Source organism: Mercenaria mercenaria, chromosome 6 (assembly GCF_021730395.1).
Source record: "Mercenaria mercenaria strain notata chromosome 6, MADL_Memer_1, whole genome shotgun sequence".
Lineage (NCBI taxonomy): Eukaryota > Metazoa > Mollusca > Bivalvia > Venerida > Veneridae > Mercenaria > Mercenaria mercenaria.
Genome location: NC_069366.1, coordinates 49926141 through 49945443, shown reverse-complemented (window position 1 = coordinate 49945443; position 19303 = coordinate 49926141). Strand labels below are relative to the sequence as shown.

At 36.2% G+C, this 19303-nt stretch overlaps 1 protein-coding gene across 4 annotated transcripts in view; it reads right to left on the bottom strand.

The window, feature by feature from the left end:
* Positions 1 to 19303, bottom strand: part of LOC123548927 (ATP-dependent DNA helicase Q4-like) — a 361389-nt gene that overhangs the window by 332784 nt on the left and 9302 nt on the right. For 3 of the 4 annotated variants that reach the window (XM_045336581.2, XM_045336584.2, XM_045336582.2), the window contains exons 4-14: positions 16277 to 16719; positions 14775 to 14880; positions 12546 to 13525; positions 10067 to 10122; positions 8001 to 8197; positions 6192 to 6341; positions 5800 to 5967; positions 4897 to 4989; positions 3954 to 4090; positions 3250 to 3513; positions 2104 to 2286 (exon numbers count right to left, since the gene is read on the bottom strand). In XM_045336581.2, the coding sequence (XP_045192516.2) occupies positions 2104 to 2286; positions 3250 to 3513; positions 3954 to 4090; positions 4897 to 4989; positions 5800 to 5967; positions 6192 to 6341; positions 8001 to 8197; positions 10067 to 10122; positions 12546 to 13525; positions 14775 to 14880; positions 16277 to 16719 (2777 nt within the window). The remainder of the gene's footprint in view (positions 1 to 2103; positions 2287 to 3249; positions 3514 to 3953; positions 4091 to 4896; positions 4990 to 5799; positions 5968 to 6191; positions 6342 to 8000; positions 8198 to 10066; positions 10123 to 12545; positions 13526 to 14774; positions 14881 to 16276; positions 16720 to 19303) is intronic. The other variant, XM_045336583.2, reaches the window with a different exon arrangement.

Here is a 19303-nt window from a genome sequence, read left to right as displayed (position 1 = left end):
AAGAGCTAGGACTGCATGGATTTTAACTATTTAATTATTCCAAAGGGCTAGGACTGCATGGATTGTAACTTAAACAATTATTCCAACAGGCTAGGACTGCATGGATTTTAACTATTTAATTATTCCAAAGGGCTAAGACTGCATGGATTTTAACTGTTTAATTATTCCAAAGGGCTAGGACTGCATGGATTTTAACTTAAACAATTATTCCAAAGTGCTAGGACTGCATGTATTTTAACTTAAAGGCTAATTCAATTCAATTTATTCTTTCCCATCAAATTTTGTAAATGCACGAAAATTATTCCTAAATGAATATAAATGATTTCAGAGTACCCATTTCTAAATATGGTTTCTATGCTCAAATAGTTATGAGTTACAAGACAGATATTTGTGTCATGATATTATTTATTCAAGAGAAAAAGTTAAATGTCTAGATTTAGCTTTTAGTATTCCAGCATAATTGTCTGAGCTCACTTAAAAGCATATTTACATTAGCCACAAGTACTCAATATTGAGACCTTGAAGCCTATTCTCTAGTTTTTACTAATTTTCTTTAGCTTGAATTTGATGGTGCTCAAACTCAACACCAATTTAGGGTTGAGTCATTTTTACAGCTACACTAGCAATTTAACTGGACCTATTTTTCCCAATAATATTTCTTTGACTCTCAGTTTACAAGCTTTTCTTCATGATCAGCCAAATATTTATATTCTTTTAGCATGACATGCAGCAGAATTACTTTTTTTAGATCTTCAACTTAATTTGGAATAATAATGGCCCTACATCTTTCACTAGAGTTTAAAAACTCAAAGAGTAAAACAAGAAGCATTTCTGCCTATTATTTTGAAAACTGACCTGCAGATTTACAGACGACTGTCAAAGTTTTCCACAATGCCATACAGAAAATACTTGACCTCTGACCCCACAGACATGTTTTTTTGTGTGTCACAGTGTGTGTTTTGTTGTTGTTGTTTTGTTTTTTTTTGGACAAATTAAGATGGCTTTAACAACTTAGGCAGAGGGTCACCAATGAAACTTGTGTTTGAAGCTACTTTAAAATGTGGCAGGCAATTTCGGACAAGAAGATTTTTAAAGTTTCCACTACATACATATTGGGAATATTTACCATGCCACCAGACACCACATATTTTGATAATTTTAACAGTCCTGGGAGGAAGTCAACAAAGAAATATTTCCATGAAATTGTTTCCAAATTGGCACAACCATTTGGGAGAGGCTGTTTACAAATTTCTCTATTTCCCGCAAGGAACTCTCGTGTGAAATCATTTAAAAATCCGGCAATTATTTTCTCAAGATCTTATATATACGTATATAGGGAGAAATGACTATCCCTGTCCTGAGGACATGTTTTTGACATATTGAAGTGATTCATACAATCATCTTGAATGGTCACTACAAGATCATTTCTGTGAAACTATTTTGAAATCTGGCCAGCGGTTTCTGACCAGATTTTTAAAATTTCCACAATAAACACATAGGTGTGTGTGTTCGGGCTTAACGTCTTTTTCAACAATTTTTCAGTCATTTTCAGTCATATAAACTACGGTGTCTATTCGTAGCAGTGAGAACAATGCCCAACTTTATAGTGCTGCCTCACTGGAATATCACGTTGTAGACACGTGGCATGATACCCCACCCAGTCACATTATACTGACACCGGGTGCTAGTACCATTTTTTTACGTCTTTGGTATGACGCGGCCGGGGATCGAACCCATGACATCCCGCACTCGAAGCAGACGCTCTACCACTAGGCTACCGAGGCAGTTATAAATACATAGGGAAAAGTGACCAAGCACCCTGGCAACCATGTTTTTTGACACATTAAAATAGTTTGAACAGACTTGGCAGAGGATCACTCAAAAGAATTTTCTGTAAAATTGCTTAACAATCGGACCAGCTCAGGAGGATGTATATTTTTTAAAAAGTTTGAATGACTGACTATAGACAAATCAACCTAAGACTGATGGTGAGTAATCCCTATATTCCAAGCACAGCGCTTTGCACTCAGCTGAGTTAAGAAGTCCCAATACTCCAGTACAAAAATTTGGGCAAAGAAAGCAAGTCTGGCTAAAGATGTATACCTGTTCCCTACTCTCATCTCTGGACACAGACAAAATAAGATTTGCTGGGATTGGTGAACCTCTCACCGTCGCCTTCTTAAAGTCCGAGATCTTTAAATGACGAGCAACATCAGATGCTGTCGACAGGGTAGCTGTGGCTGTCAGTCCAAGAAAACACTGCACACCAACTTTCTCCTGCAGAACCTGTAAGTATAGCATATAATATCTATGAGATGACAAGGTGTATCTGTCCTCTTCATGGTAAGTGACCAGAACAAAAACAAAGAGAAATAAAACAATCAACATCATTCTGTAAGCAGTTGTTTATTCTACTGTATTGCTCTCACGAATTTATATTTTGAAACATGCCTTATATTTTTTCATTAATTATGTTCCTACCAAAAAATCTTTATTTAAATAATTCTTTTCAAAACAATATATGCAACAGAACATCAAAGAGAGGTAACTACACTATCTACATTGATGCAAACTGTTCAGGATTTCATTCCCTTACACTAAATCTTATTTCAAAAGACGTAAAACTTTGCCTTCAGTCGCTACTAGCAGTAATGGTGTTAAGTATACAATGAAACTCATCTTTATTAATTTACATCTGGCACATTTTAGCATAGATTTACAAGAGCACCGCCTTGTGGGTGCAGACGCTCAACTGATGTTTTTGTCTCTGTATAATAGAAATATTGTCCTACACATGATTTTCTAAGTACAAAAGGGGCTATATATCTTGCAAAGAGCAATGTGGAGTTATGGTACTTGCTGTGCAGAGTCAGCTTTTAATGGTGAATAACTGCTCCAAGTTTTAAAACAAAAGCTTTGACCGTTAAGGAGAAAAGTTGAACTAAACACACAACTTAACCAAGAAATCTGATATTTTCTAAGTCCAAAATGGGCCATAATTCTTGCAAAAAGCAGGATGGAGTTATGTTTCTTGCTGTACAAAGTCAGCTACTGATGGTGAACAAGTGTTGCAAGTTTAAAAGCAATAACTTTGATAGTTTAGGGGAAAAGCTGACCTAAACATAAAACTTAACCAGGCAATGCCAACCCCGACGCCAATCAAGTGATGAAAATAACTTTTTTTTAAAAATCAGATGAGCTAAAAATCAAAGAATTAATGAACACTGGCAATTCAATTTATGCACTTACTTTACACAGTCTAAGGTAGGAAGGTCTGAAGTTATGGGACCACTCGGAGAGACAATGAGCTTCGTCTATACACACAAACGCCACCGGAGGTAGAGACGACATAGATGCTATCAATGACATACTGCCGCCAGCGATAGCCTCCGGAGAAACCAACAGAAACTGTGCCTTCCCAGACTTAACCGCCTCTAGAACATTCTCACGCTGATGTGCCGTCATATTGGTGTGCAAACATACACCTCGTATTCCATTTGGTAAACCAGTTACCTAAAATGTAATTACTAGTGAACAGGTAATTCTATAAACAGCTTCTGCCAAACAAAACTGTTTGCTAAACAGACTATGTACAGTAGAGTCTTTAAGTCGTGTTACTAATGGCCTAACTCAAAACACTTTAAATAGGCTACAGATCAGGAACAGATGTGCTGTTAATTAAACATGAATCTTGTAACCTTGGTAATTACAAATTCATTTCACCAAGCTGGACAAACTGCTTGGAGCTAAAAACTGTCTGGAAGATTTTAATCTTATAAAAATATCTTTAAGTAGGTATTATATATATACTCTCATCATCCTAACCATATAGCACCTTGATCCAAAGCAGCAAAATGTCACTAACATATTGACTGAAAAATACAAGCTTAGATATATCTTAACTTTAAAAGACAGTAAGACAGCGAAATAGGATCCAACAAATACAATTATACCTGATCTTCCATGAGGGACACAAGAGGTGATATCACAAGTGTGATACATGTTGATCTCTGTGAATACAGGTAAGCTGGTAACTGGTAACACAAGGACTTGCCCCCTCCAGTAGACAACACAACCAGTGTAGATAGACCTGAAATATAGCAAGTGTGATACATGTTGAACTCTGCAAATACAGATAAGCTGGTAAGACAAGGACCTGTCCCCTCCAGTAGACAACACAACCAGTGTGGACAGACCTGGAATAAAACAAGTGTGATACATGTTGACCTCTATGAAAACAGATAAGCTGGTAAAACAAGGACCTGCCCCTCCAATAGACAACACAACCAGTGTAGATAGACCTAAAATATAACAAGTATGATACATGTTGTACATGCTGATCTCTGTGAATACAGGTAAGCTGGTAACTGGTAACACAAGGACTTGCCCCCTCCAGTAGACAACACAACCAGTATGGATAGACCTGAAATATAGCAAGTGTGATACATGTTGAACTCTGCGAATACAGATAAGCTGGTAAGACAAGGACCTGTCCCCTCCAGTAGACAACACAACCAGTAATGACCTCTGTGAATACAGATATGATGGCTTCTCGTAACACAAGGCCTTGTCCCCTCCAGTAGACAACACAATCAAAGAAGACAGACATGAAATATAACAGATGTGATACGTTGACCTCTAAGAATACATGTAAGCTGTAAGTGGAAACACAAGGACTTCTCCCATACAGCAGACTACAAATCCAGTGCAAATATACCCGAGAAATGTAAAAATAGTAATACAGTTTTATTTCTTTTTATTGATAAGAGCGTGATTTTTTTTCAGCATTTTTAAAAGACTTTCTTCAAAATCACCTCATAGTAATTTAGCATTACTACTTGCTACAGTATACTGGGGCTACCAGTTCTCTTTAAAAAGTTTTAACAAGGGTCTCACCACAAAGTATTCTCATGACAGCTTCCTCCTGTCCTGGTCTGAAGCAGTCAAATCCAAACTTTCTCAACCCTTTCAGAACAAAATCAGGAGTTTCTGAAATAAACATCATTTTACTTACGTTATTTTTTTCGAAGTGTATAACCGTCACAAAGGAGTAAGATATTAACTGTATGAGGCATTTTCATATTTGTTGACACAAAAATGAATTTCTTTGGAAGTGTTACTTTATAAATATTAACAGCTTGATAATTACACATGTATAGTAACATACTTCATTTGTGCAGCTATTTTAATAACTGTGAGCCTGTAATACATCATTTACAAAAACACAATGTACAGTCTGTATTTTGCATTAATGTTCAATGCAATTTTGTATTGCAGAATACTTGAAAACCTGTGCCTATATCTGTCAGTCTGTTTCAAATTTAATCTAAAGAACAGAAAATATTCAGTATCTACCAATAACTTTTCATCAACATATCTGTAGCTACGTAATTAATATTCATGCAAAGTTTCATTACAATTTTTGCAAATATAACACATATGGAACAGTAACAAAATTATTTTAAACTGTTGTAGACTTTAAATGCTGATGATACAGGCCTGTAACTGTTATGCAGTGTGTAGTTCATTTTTTTACTGAGATGTAATTATACCAGTCTGCAACTTAAAACGGAATTTTCTTTCTCCAAAGAGGAGAGTACTCCTTATAGCATATGTTTTCTCTCTCTGAACAGACTGGTTACACTGCTAGTACTAGAGATGCAGACTGCAGTGAGTTTGAGACAGTCTGGGCAAGATATTACAATGTTCTACAATATCTCTAGATCAACTCTCCCCTCATAGAAGAACCTTCAGCAACTGATTCATATTCTATCTCCCAGCTAGAGAGTACTTATTTACCTGGTACATTTTCTTCTTCCCCACATTCAATGAGTGGTTTCATTGCTGGAGGTGCCGTGGCTGTGTCGGGACGAGACCTAACAATGCCAGACTGTATCTCCAGATCAATGTCTTCCTCATCCAAAGCAGTAACATCTGGTGGCACGGTTTCTGAATGCTCATCTGCTGCTAAATACATGTACAAATGAACTATTATTCCCTCATAACACAGTATCTTCAAGCACATACAGGTGAAAAAAGAAATTCCAAAACTAACATTGGCTTGATATACTGTTCTAACTTTTTTTCCATTTTCTTCTTCAAAATTTTCTTTATGGCAAAACCTGCCTTAAAAATTAGTCAACATTTTAATATTTAAATTGTATCAAACTATAATTTGTATATATCCTTACCAAGCTTTTCTTGACTTTCTCTGACTTTTGCTTCTGTCTTAACAGATTTCTGTACCTGACAACCCTTTGCCATCATGGCTGCCTCTTGCATGCTGGGAAAATCTTCATCCTGGACTGGTTCTTTATCATAATGACTTTTAGACTGTCCACCTTTGAATGCACAAATAACATTTTCTTTACTTCTTACACAAAGTAGCACAATGCTAATATGAATGATGGAAAGTTTGTATTCACCACAAGATAATTTTATTTAATAAAGCAAAACCATGTTAATGAAATAAACTTCAAAATTTATAGAAATAATTTATTTATCAAACTGGAGGAAGATTTTTTTCTTATGAAAAGTTCCCTTGTAATCAAACCTCTAGAAACTAGAGCTATCACTAAAGGTGATGAATGTACCCCCCGCATGCACTGACACAGTACATTGCAATTTGACGCACACAAGACTGCATAATTATGTGGACTGTATGTATATAGACTGTATGTATACAGTATAGTAACAAAAAACAAAGTCCCATAACTATGCAGAATATTTATCTAAAAGAATCTAACATGTACCATGCACAACTAGGGTTGGTACTGATCACTTGTGTGAAGTTTCATTAAATTGTGTGCAAGGGTTTGGTAGATTAGGCACGCACAAGATTGCATATGCAGACTGTATGTACATAGTATGTTAACAAGAAACAAAGTCCCATAACTCTGCAATTTTTGTCGCTGAAAGAACCTAACATGACCCATGCACAACTACTGTTGTTACTGATCACTTGTGTGAAGTTTCATTAAATTGTGTCAAGAGGATGAGGAGAGATGGTGCGCACAAGATTGTGTCTATGTATATAGTATAGTAACAAAAAAACAAAGTCCCATAACTCTGCAAAATTTTTCTCTGAAAGAACCTAACATGCCCCATGCACAACTACTGTTGTTACTGATCACTTGTGTGAAGTTTCATTAAATTGTGTCAAGGGGATGAGGAGAGATGGTGCGCACAAGATTGTGTCTATGTATATATAGTATAGTAACAAAAAAACAAAGTCCCATAACTCTGCAATTTTTTTTTCTAAAAGAACCTAACATGCCCCATGCACAACTACTGTTGGTACTGATCACTTGTGTGAAGTTTCATTAAATTGTGTCAAGGGGATGAGGAGAGATGTTGCGCACAAGATTGTGTCTATGTATATAGTATAGTAACAAAAAAACGAAGTCCCATAACTCTGCAAATTTTTTTTCTAAAAGAACCTAACATGCCCCATGCACAACTACTGTTGGTACTGATCACTTGTGTGAAGTTTCATTAAATTCTGTCAAGGGGATAAGGAGAGATGGTGCGCACAAGATTGCGTCTACGGACAGACGGCCAGACGGACAGACAACCTGAAACCAGGGGGGGGGGGTACAAAAAGTAGCTGGGTTCATATTTAACAATGTTTAAAGTCTGAAACTTAAGACTGTAAAATGCTAAATTTTCGTTTGATTCTGGCATCATCATATAGGCACAGACTGCAAGGAAACTTTGCAGAAATCTTCAATCTGCAGCTAATGATGGTTCATCAAAATTTCAGCATTAGAAACTTGTTATAGAAAAAGTTATGGCAACTGGAATATTTGCTTTTCTTAAGCCGATGTTTCAGACATTACATGTAGATGAATATGGGCCCAGGATACTGTTTATACACAAATTTCCTCTAAGTTTAACTCTAATCTTCAGCAAAAGACAACAGCATATTTTTTTACTAAATGTGTTCAGGTTAATAAATTGGTATGACAAAGAAGAAAAAGAAGAAACAATCTGTAACTGACCTGGGCACTTATTTGCCCAATGTCCCGACTGGCCACACTTGAAACAGGCGTCTCCATAACTTTTACTGCGGGCCTGCATTTTCTCTTTCCACATTTTACGTTTGTACTGCGGACCCGTCATGTGTCTACCTTTACGCTTGTATGTCTTTATTTTCATATTCAATTTGATGAAATTGTCATTAGAAATTGCCTTAGCTCTGTAAAAAAAAAAAATGTAGTGTAAAATAGCTAGCACCTTAGAATAATCACATGACTGGCAAGTGGGATACAACATGCTGTCATCTGCTAAAGATTTTCAGTCAAAAAAATCAAACATGGAAAACTGTGTAAATCAACACAAGCATAAATAACTTTGCAAAACTATGGGTTTTTTTAAATGACTTCTTGTTTTAGTTGGGCTTAATATCACTTTTTAACAGTGTAGCTTGCTTGAATTAATCCCTGGATTTCTATCTTTGCTTTAAAACCTGCCAGTAAGTACCATGTCTTCAGTCTGTATCGGATTGAATTGTTTTCACCCTTTTGTTTAAACCCTGCCGAATAATGCACAAACTGAATAAAGCCCTGAAGGGACTAATGTTAAATGTATACGTTAAAAGCAGGGTTTACACATGATTGTACACCAGAATAAACAAGAGCACCGCAATGCGGCGCAACATACGCCCGAAGTTTGACGTTGTCCTTGAAGCGAGCCATCCAAAACATGTGCTCTGCACATCGTCTCAATGTGGTGATCATTTGTGTCAAGTTTCTTCGAAATCCTTCAAGCAATTCAAAAGTTACAAAGCAGACACGAAATTGCTAACAGACGGACACCAGCATCATAACATAATACTTCCCTTCCTGCGTATAAAACTTTAATCCTCATAATTTCAAGCAAACTTGTTTCCACTTTGATTTTTCATTTTCTAAATGACAAGCTCTTCGCATCAACAATTTCATAAACAACTTTTTATTAAATTTCGAATCGATGTCATCATCATCATCAGATAATGATCTAAGAAAATGGGCTGTGTTTCCTTCCGAAATAAGGAAATCATTGCCATTAAAATACTGTTATCGGTTGTGGCATTGACAAAACACTGTAGTATGGACAACAGTACAAAAATGATAAAGAAGAAATTTACTGATGTGTGGACATCTCTGCAAAACGAAATTGCTTGAATTAATAGATACTGACATAATTTCACAATGACCACAGGTCCTACTTTTAGCAGAGCTAATGAACTCTAAAAGATTTGCTATAACTTTTCCACGCATATATTCAAAAGTATTCCATGTGAGAGAAGAAGATACTGTATATTAAAGAAGTTAGTATATTCATTTGAGATAGGGAGATATGCAGTATCACCTTTGCAAAGGGAAGTTTTAAAGAGCAAACGTCATGTTTTCAGTCCAAAACTAAAATAAGAGTTATTATCAAACTGTACTTAATGCGACAACCTTCATACAAAACCACTGCAGTCTTCCTTGCAGCATTTCTATACAGAGATACAATGTATAACTAAAAAAGTTTTCAATGGATATAAAAGATAACCTTTAACATTTGAGAATGGACAAGGAGCTGCGTTCAATAAACGCTTGATGCCCCCGGTGGCATCCTTGTCGATAGATTTGCACCTAAGTCCAAAACGAGGTCAAGGTCAAACTGAGGTCAGGTGATGTTTAAAGATGAGGAATGGTCAAAGGTTACAGCTGCATTAGTATCAAGTCATTCTAGTAAGGGGTATTGATGCTAGACGAAACGGTCCCATTTTGGTTAACCAAGAGATGGTCCATATAAGGCAACCTAAGTCCAAAATGAGGTCAAGGTCAAACTGAGGTCAGGTGATGTCTGAAGATGAGGAATGGTCACAGGTTACATCTGCATTAGTATCAAGTCATTCTAGGAAGGGGTATTGATGCTAGACGAAACGGTCCCATTTGGTTAACCTCGTACGGACGGACAGACGAACGGACAGGACGATCACTATATGCCTCCCGCATCAGTAGATGCCAGGGGCATAAAAAGGAATTCCTTTCTAAATTCAACACTAAAGATTTCAGTCTTAGAATAAAGGAATTACCTTGTAGGTTTTTTAACAACTGTTGAGGTTGCAACTTGCCCATCATCATCCACAGCCTACAATAACAAACAGTCAAACATGGAGAACGTATTACTTCCAATATCATTTTTCTAATTTTCACTTTGTCATGCAGCAAAAATGCCATGTTTATGACATAAACCACTGATCTGTATACTAAGGTTTGCAACAATGTCATGTTTATGACCAATACTAAGGTAGCACAAATGTCATGTTTATGTCATAAACCAATGATTTCAATACTAAGGCATCTGAAATGTCAAGTTTAAGACATGAAACAATGTTCTGTATACTAAGGCATCACAAATGTGATGTTTATGACATAAAACAATGACCTGTATACTAAGGCATCTAAGACATAAATCAATGATCTGTATACTAAGGCATCTAAGACATAAATCAATGATCTGTATACTAAGGCATCTGAGACATAAATTAATGATCTGTATACTAAGGCATCTATGACATAAATCAATGATCTGTATACTAAGGCATCACAAATGTCAAGTTTAAGACATAAACCAATGACCTGTATACTTCGGCATCACAAATGACAAGTTAATGACATAAACCAATTATCTGTATACTAAGGTATCACAAATGTTAAGTTTATGACAAAAACATTTTTTTGAGCTATGTCACATGATACAATTTCAAAAGGGTTAACAGAGCAGACCTGAAATATTGAGTATCTGACCTTTGATTTAACAGCATTGAATTTGGAACAACATGACTGATAGCTGCATTTAGCACATTGCTGGCTATGCACATTATGGCAAACTTTATGCAAAGTTAGATGAAATCCTTCAAGGGATTCATACAGAGCTAAGCAGACACAAAATATTAAATCTATTTAAACTTAATGTCTTTGGTTTGTTCTTAATCCGGCCCCATTCCCCTCTAAAAAAGAATGCTTTTCCTCCCATTACTGACAATTCCTCTCCATAAAAAACTCTTTGCAAAATTTGTAAAATTTCAAACACAACTCTTAGTAGATCGACATAATTTGTTAAAGCATACCATTCAAAACCTAAGAAAATTAGCTTTAAAGTCACTTTTTTAAAATTGTTACACATCCATGATGTTCATAAGAAAAACTGTTTTCATTACAACATTTTTGCAATCATTTTTCCCTTTAAGTTGTTAAGGAAGCTCAAAAGCTGACAGCCAGCCTAAGAGAAGGATGACTGGGGAAAAACTAGAGATGCTTTTGAGAAAAACGCATGTCTCCCACAACTGCCCCTATGAAAAATGTTAGTTTCTCTAGATGTTTTAGACGAGTGGATCCAATTAGATGGTCTGGATGAGTGGATCCAATCAGTAATTCAAGGGCCATAAATCAAAAGTGCCTGGGCGGATTTGGCTAGTTATCAAACTTGGGTAAGGTCTTATGGCCAAACACATTTTGTTCAAGTTTGGTGAAGATCGGATGAGAAATATTCGACTTAGAGAGCGGACAAGAGTAAACAGACGGATTTTTTCGGTAATTCAAGGGCCGTAACTCTAAAATGCCTAGACCGATTTGGCTAGTTATCGAACTTGGTCGAGGTCTGATGGTCAAACATATTTTGTTCAAGTTTGGTGAAGATCGGATGAGAAATGTTCGACTTATAGTGCGGACAAGAGTAAAAAGGCCGATTTTTCGATAATTCAAGGGCCGTAACTCCAAAATGCCTACACTGATTTGGCTAGTTATCGAACTTGGCCGAGGTCTCATGGTCAAACACATTTTGTTCAAGTTTGATGAATATCGGATGAGAAATGTTTGATTAAGTGTGCGGACATGAGTAAAAAGGCCAATTTTTCGATAATTCAAGGGCCATAAATCAAAAGTGCCTGGGCGGATTTGGCTAGTTATCAAACTTGGGTAAGGTCTTATGGCCAAACACATTTTGTTCAAGTTTGGTGAAGATCGGATGAGAAATATTCGACTTAGAGAGCGGACAAGAGTAAACAGACGGATTTTTTCGGTAATTCAAGGGCCGTAACTCTAAAATGCCTAGACCGATTTGGCTAGTTATCAAACTTGGTCGAGGTCTGATGGTCAAACATATTTTGTTCAAGTTTGATGAAGATTGGATGAGAAATATTTGAATAAGAGTGAGGACAAGAGTAAAAAGACCGATTTTTGGTAATTCAAGGGCCATAACTCCAAGACGCCTGGACCAATTTGGCTAGTTATCGAACTTGGCCGAGGTCTTATGGTCAAACGCATTTTGTTCAAGTTTGGTGAAAATCGGATGAGAAATGTTTGACTTAGAGTGCGGACAAGCTTTGTGACAGACAGACACACAGACACACGGACACACAGACAGACTGGAGTAAATCAATATGTCTCCCACACCACTGTGTGGTGGGAGACATAATAATGTATCTCAGCTAAAATTAAGGGAGACACATTTGCAATGAAAATAATACAGGAAGAATACTGCCCTTAACCTTCGTAAAAAATAGACATTACCACAGATCCAGCATTTGTCTTCCTTTTCTTTGCTGCAGGTTGACTCTTCAACACTTTCTTTCTTTTCTTTACACCACTTTCCTCAGCATCATCACTTGCATCAGAATTTTGTACAGATTTCTCTTCTATATCTTCCTCAGAATTATTTGCCTTCCTTTTGGCTGTTTTCTTTGCCCTTGTTGCACCCTTGGCTTTGGCAGATTTTGCTGCTGTTTTTCTTTTAGGTTTTTGTTTAGGACTGTCACTGTCTGAACCATCATCAAATTCAAATGTATCAAAATTGTCTTCAACATCAGTATCTTTTTCATCACAAGATTTACTTCTGATCATTTTTTTCTGCTGAGGTTTAGACCTTGAATCATCTGCTTCTACTCCTGATCCAGAACTCACTTTATTTGATAAACTAAAACCGGAAACATTTTCTGAGTTTTGTTTTTCAATGCCTGTTCTACCTTTATCTTTTGACTTAACAGCTGGAAAATCAGTTTCATCAACATTTTCACTACTCACTTTTTTCCATGTCCTTTTTGCATTTTCACTGTCACTATCTTTCTTCCCATTATTTCTTTTAGATTTCTTCACTGCTTCCTTTTCATCATCTCTGATTAGTTTAGACACTGGAACATTCCAGGAATGGCCACCTGTTTCCTCATCATTGTCATCATCATCATTAAAATCTGTTTTATTATCAACGACAAATTCCTCGTTTTCAAACTCTTCTTCTATCACCATTTCTTGTCTATGTTTACTAATTAAACTTGATAAATTGCTCGGGAGAAAGGACTGTTTGGGTTTGGCTTTTGTTTGGTATTTGTTCATAAATACATCGGAATCTGTGTCTGATCCTTGTATAGTGCCTTTGTGTTTTGAAATAGACAAAGCCTTTTCAAAAACTTTTCCAAAGTTTGCATGCTTTTGCTCTCCTGCTGGATTGAAACTGCCATCAACCTCATCTGCACCTGTCTTTACTGCTGCACTTTCTGTTAAAATATAATGTGGTATTCAGAAACAAGTGGGCCATAAGCACAACACAAACAGGTATAAACAACATTACAGTGACATCACATAATGTCCTGGGCATGAAGTTTCCTGGTATTGGCCAATAATGTTATTTCATGCGGATATAAATTTGCAGATTTTAACCAATGAACATAAATGAACGGGAATTTTAATGCTTCATTACAATTAAATATCATGGCTTGACTCAAACACAACATCCACAAATATTAATCCCACATGAAAATTAATGACAAATAAAATGCTCATCCCGTAGTGGTCATGTCTTATTTACAAATCAATAATATGAACTATCTATCAGACTATGTGACACATGTTATTGATTTGTAAAAAGTACAGTAGACAAATGTAAACACGTTTTTGCCATGATTCAACTGTAAGACCTAGTCTTTATCCCACATGACCCAATTTTGCAACTGACATAGTTTTCAAAGAGAACACATTCAGACCAAACTTCAGGTAAATCTGGACAGTAAGGTTTTCCTTCGGTATAACAGTGACTTAGTTTTTTATCCCAGATTTTAACTTGACCTAGATAATATTAACGCGAACATTTTGGTCAAGTTTCATTGAGACTTGGCAACTATTGTGACCACTAGTGTTAACATCTAAAGCTGTCATGGATGCATCACGAAAGGCACATGATGGACAGAGAGTGATCACAATACCATGATCTTTATACTGATATTTACATCATCAATCTTTACTGTGATTTCTGGAACTGTATCATCAATCTTTACAATGATTTCTGCAACTATATAATCAATCTTTACCGTGATTTCAACAACTATATCATCAATCTTTACACTGATTTCTGCAACTATATCATCAATCTTTACACTGATTTTTGCAACTATATCATCAATCTTTACACTGATTTCTGCAATTATATCATTAATCTTTACCTTGAAATCTACAGCTGTATTATCAATCTTCACCTTGATTTCTACAACTATATCATCAATCTTCACCTTGATTTCTACAACTATATCATCAATCTTCACCTTGATTTCTACAACTATATCATCAATCTTTACCCTGATTTCTACTACTATATCACCAATCTTTACCCTGATTTCTACAACTATATCATCAATCTTTACCTTTATTTCTGCAACTATATCATCAATCTTTACCTTGATTTCTGCAACTATATTATCAATCTTTACCCTGATTTCTACAATTATATCATCAACACCATTATAAGCATACCTAGTTTATCAGATAGACTGTCAGCTGATTCACTGTCTGGTTTATAAGGCTTTATTGGCCTAGGTGTATCTGGTTTTCTCCATAGTTTTGCACTTGGTTTTGTTACCTGTAAAAACAGAGCAAAAACCATGCTTATACCTGTTACCTCAACCACTGACATATTGTAGGTCTTACTTAGTAAACTTAAAGCTGACATAAATAGATGCTGAATATCTGCATAACCCCACTGGCTTTCAATTTATTCTACAATGATTTAAGGTGTAGTGCTGGGGGCAGAGCACAAGACTATGAATTCAGGGGCTGACAGTTTGATCCTGGGCAAGGAGAATATTCTACAGAAGACATTATTTCTCTTATTTATTTTGTTTTGTTTCAAATTTTGACATTTACATTGTATTGTAACCTCTGACAAGGACCGCCTGCCAAACAAGAGCTGTCCGTAAGACAGCCAAGCTCGACTATTCGAAATATTGTCCCAGAAGCAAGAAAATATTACCCAAAATGTTAAAATATCAAAATAGTTTTAAGTTCAAAAGGGACATAATTTGACCAAAATGTGTATCAGAGTTATGGGACTTGATGCTATCAACTAGTTTTAAAACCCCGAAGGCACATGTGAAGTTTCAATTCAATATCTGCATTAGTTTTGGAGATAGTAACTTGCATGTAAAACTTTAACCAGAATTTTCTAAGTCCAAAAGGAGGCATAATTTGCCCAAAATACATATCAGAGTTATGAGACTTGACCCAGTGAGGTTGGTAATTGATCTAGAAAATGAAAAAAGAAGTTTCAAATCTATATGCCTTTAAGTAATAGCTGCACGCAAAACTTTAACCAGGATTTTCTAAGTCCAAAAGGGGGCATAATTTGGCTAGAATATGGGTCAAAGTTATGGGACTTGATGCTATCAATTAGTTCTATAACCCGGAAGACACATGTGAAGTTTCAATTCAATATCTGCATTAGTTTTGGAGATATAAACTTGCATATAAAACTTTAACCAGGAGTTTCTAAGTCCAAACGGGGGCATAATTTGTTCAAAATACATGTCAGAGTTATGGAACTTGACCAAGTGAGGTTGGTTATTGACCTAGAAAAAGAAAAAATAAGTTTCAAAACTATATGCCTTTAAATGATAGCTGTATGTACTTGCATACAAAACTTTAACCAAGGTGTGACGCCGCATCGACGCTAGGGTGAGTAGAATAGCTAGACTATTCTTCAAATAGTCAAGCTAAAAAGACCATTTTAAGTCTCTCCAAAAGGTAGTCTTTACTTGTAGATTTTACTGTATTTCAAAGGTAGCAAAACCATTTAGAGACCACCAAATTATTTGCTAACAAAACCACTGTTTCAGTCCCAAATGACCCCTTAACTCGCTACTTAGCTACAGGTACAGCGGCAGGCTGGTAGACTTCACACCTTGGAGATTTAGGATTCAACTTTTATCAGATTCTTTAAAGTCTCTGAAAAATAGCATTAAAGCTTCTTCCATAAATACCTGTCCTTTGTTCAGTTTCAGTGACTGTTGGTACATTTTTTCTCCCAAATGCTTCAGAAACGATGGTTTATTCCCTCCAGTTTGACGTTCTTTTCCTGAAGTTGTGTCTTCTATTTTTGTCACTTTCCTATCAAACTGACTTCCCCATACTTCAACTTTATCTGCACTGTTCTTATCATTCGCTTCTGTCATACCTAAATTTTCATTTGTTACTTCCCCTTTGTTTGAATCAGAATTTTCATCTATCCCCTCTTTTTTCATATCTAAATTCTCATTTGTTATCTTGCCTTTGTCTATATCTTGCACATTCTGTTCACTGCTTTCTGTTGGGACGTTGGCTGTCCTTGGCACAGTTTTCTCAGAATTAGAGTTGTCTTCCTTTGCAGCCACTTTCCCTGATGATGGTGCAGACTTCTTTAATTTTGTATACTTCACATAAGTTTCTGAAATTTTAAGACAGTCTAGCATGAATATACACTGTATATCAAATATATACATATATAGCTGAAACTCGTTTAGCTTGAAATTTCTGCTATATCTCAAAGATATTTTCAAGTGCTGTCATGAAAACACCTGCACAAAAAATCATTTCTAAGTCAAATTTTGGTTTTCTGGAAGTAGCTTGCTCAGTCCCTAGAAATTTGAAGTGCCAAGTTTCAACTATATTTATACATATATACAATATGCATGCTTTGAGTGTACACTGAAAATGTTAAAGACACTGACATATTTTGACTAAATATGATCTTTCTTTAAAATTGAAGTTTGGTCATATTATGAACATTAGAATATGAGTTTTTGTTTTTCAACTATCTTAAACAAGAGGACCATGATGGTCCTGAATCGCTCACCTCTTCCCACATGACCCAGTTTTGAGTATGACGTCGTTTTTTCTATTATTTGACATACTGACCTAGTTTCTGAGCTCATGTGACCAAGTTTTGAACTTGACCTAGATATTATCAAGATAAAAATTCTGACCAATTTTCATGAAGATCCATTGAAAAATATAGTCTCTAGAGAGGTCACAAGGTTTTTCTATTATTTGACCTATTGACCTAGTTTTCGAAGGTACGTGACCCTGTTTTGAACTTTATCTAGATATCATCAAGGTGAACATTCTCACTAATTTTCATGAAGATCTCATGAAAAATATGGCCTCTAGAGAGGTCACAAGGTTTTTCTATTATCTGACCTACTGACCTAGTTTTTTAAGGCACGTGACCCAGTTTCAAACTTGACCTAGATATCATCAAGATGAACATTCAGACCAATTTTCATACAGATCCCATGAAATATATGGCCTTTAGAGAGGTCACAAGGTTTTTCTATTATTTGACCTACTGACCTAGTTTTTGACGGCACGTGACCCACTTTCGAACTTGACCTAGATATCATCAAGATGAACATTCAGACCAACTTTCATACATATCCCATGAAAAATATGGCCTCTAGAGAGGTCACAAGGTTTTTCTATCATTTGACCTACTGACCTACTTTTTGAAGGCACGTGACCCACTTTCGAACTTGACCTAGATATCATCAAGGTGAACATTCTGACCAATTTTCATGAAGATCTCATGAAATATATGGCCTCTAGAGAGGTCACAAGGTTTTTCTATTTTTAGAACTACTGACCTAGTTTTTGACCGCACGTGACCCAGTTTCGAACTTGATCTAGATATCATCAAGGTGAACATTCTGACCAATTTTCATGAAGATCTCATGAAATATATGGCCTCTAGAGAGGTCACAAGGTTTTTCTATTTTTAGACCTACTGACCTAGTTTTTGACCGCACGTGACCCAGTTTCGAACTTGACCTAGATATCATCAAGATGAACATTCAGACCAACTTTCATACAGATCCCATGAAAAATATGGCCTTTAGAGAGGTCACAAGGTTTTTCTATTATTTGACCTACTGACCTAGTTTTTGAGGGCACGTGACCCAGTTTCGAACCTGACCTAGTTATAATCAAGGTGAACGTTCTGACCAATATTCATGAAGATCTTGTGAAATATATGGCCTCTAGAGAGGTCACAAGGTTTTTCTATTTTTAGACCTACTGACCTAGTTTTTGAAGGCACGTGACCCAGTTTCGAACTTGACCTAGATATCATCAAGGTGAACATTCTGACCAATTTTCATGAAGATCTTGTGAAATATTTGGCCTCTAGAGAGGTCACAAGGTTTTTCTATTTTTAGACCTACTGACCTAGTTTTTGACGGCACGTGACCCAGTTTCGAACTTGACCTAGATATCATCAAGATGAACATTCTGACCAACTTTCATAAAGATCCCAAGAAAAATGTGACCTCTAGAGTGGTCACAAGCAAAAGTTTACGGACGGACGCACGCACGCACGGACGCACGCACGGACGGACGACGGACGACGGACACCGCGCGATCACAAAAGCTCACCTTGTCACTTTGTGACAGGTGAGCTAAAAAGCAAAATCAACAAAAAAAGATGCCAGCGTCTGGAATCGAACTAGAGCCACAGCAGCATTAAAAACTTCCCGCTGTCTTGACCAATACATCAAGGAGGAATATGTATGTAACAACCATTAAATACAGGTATTTATAATTAAGGCAGTTTACCTTGAGTAGAGCATTACACTTTTCAATTTTCAATGTAAACTAGAGCTATCACTGAAGGTGATGAATGTACCCCCTGCACACACTTACACAGTACATTGCAATTTGACGCACACAAGATCACATAATTATTTGGACTGTATGTTTATAGACTCTATGTATATAGTAGAGTACAAAAAAAAGTCCCATAACTCTGCAGAATATCTTTCTGAAAGAACCTAACATGCACCATACATAAGTAAGGTCACTTCTGTAAAGCTTCATTAAATTGTTCACAATGGTTCGGGAAATTAGGCGTGCACACGATTGCATAAGCAGACTCTATGTATATAGCAAAATAACAAAAAACAAGTCCCATAACTCTGCAAAATATTTATCTAAATGAACGTAACATGCACTATGCACAACTAGGGTTGGTACTGTCA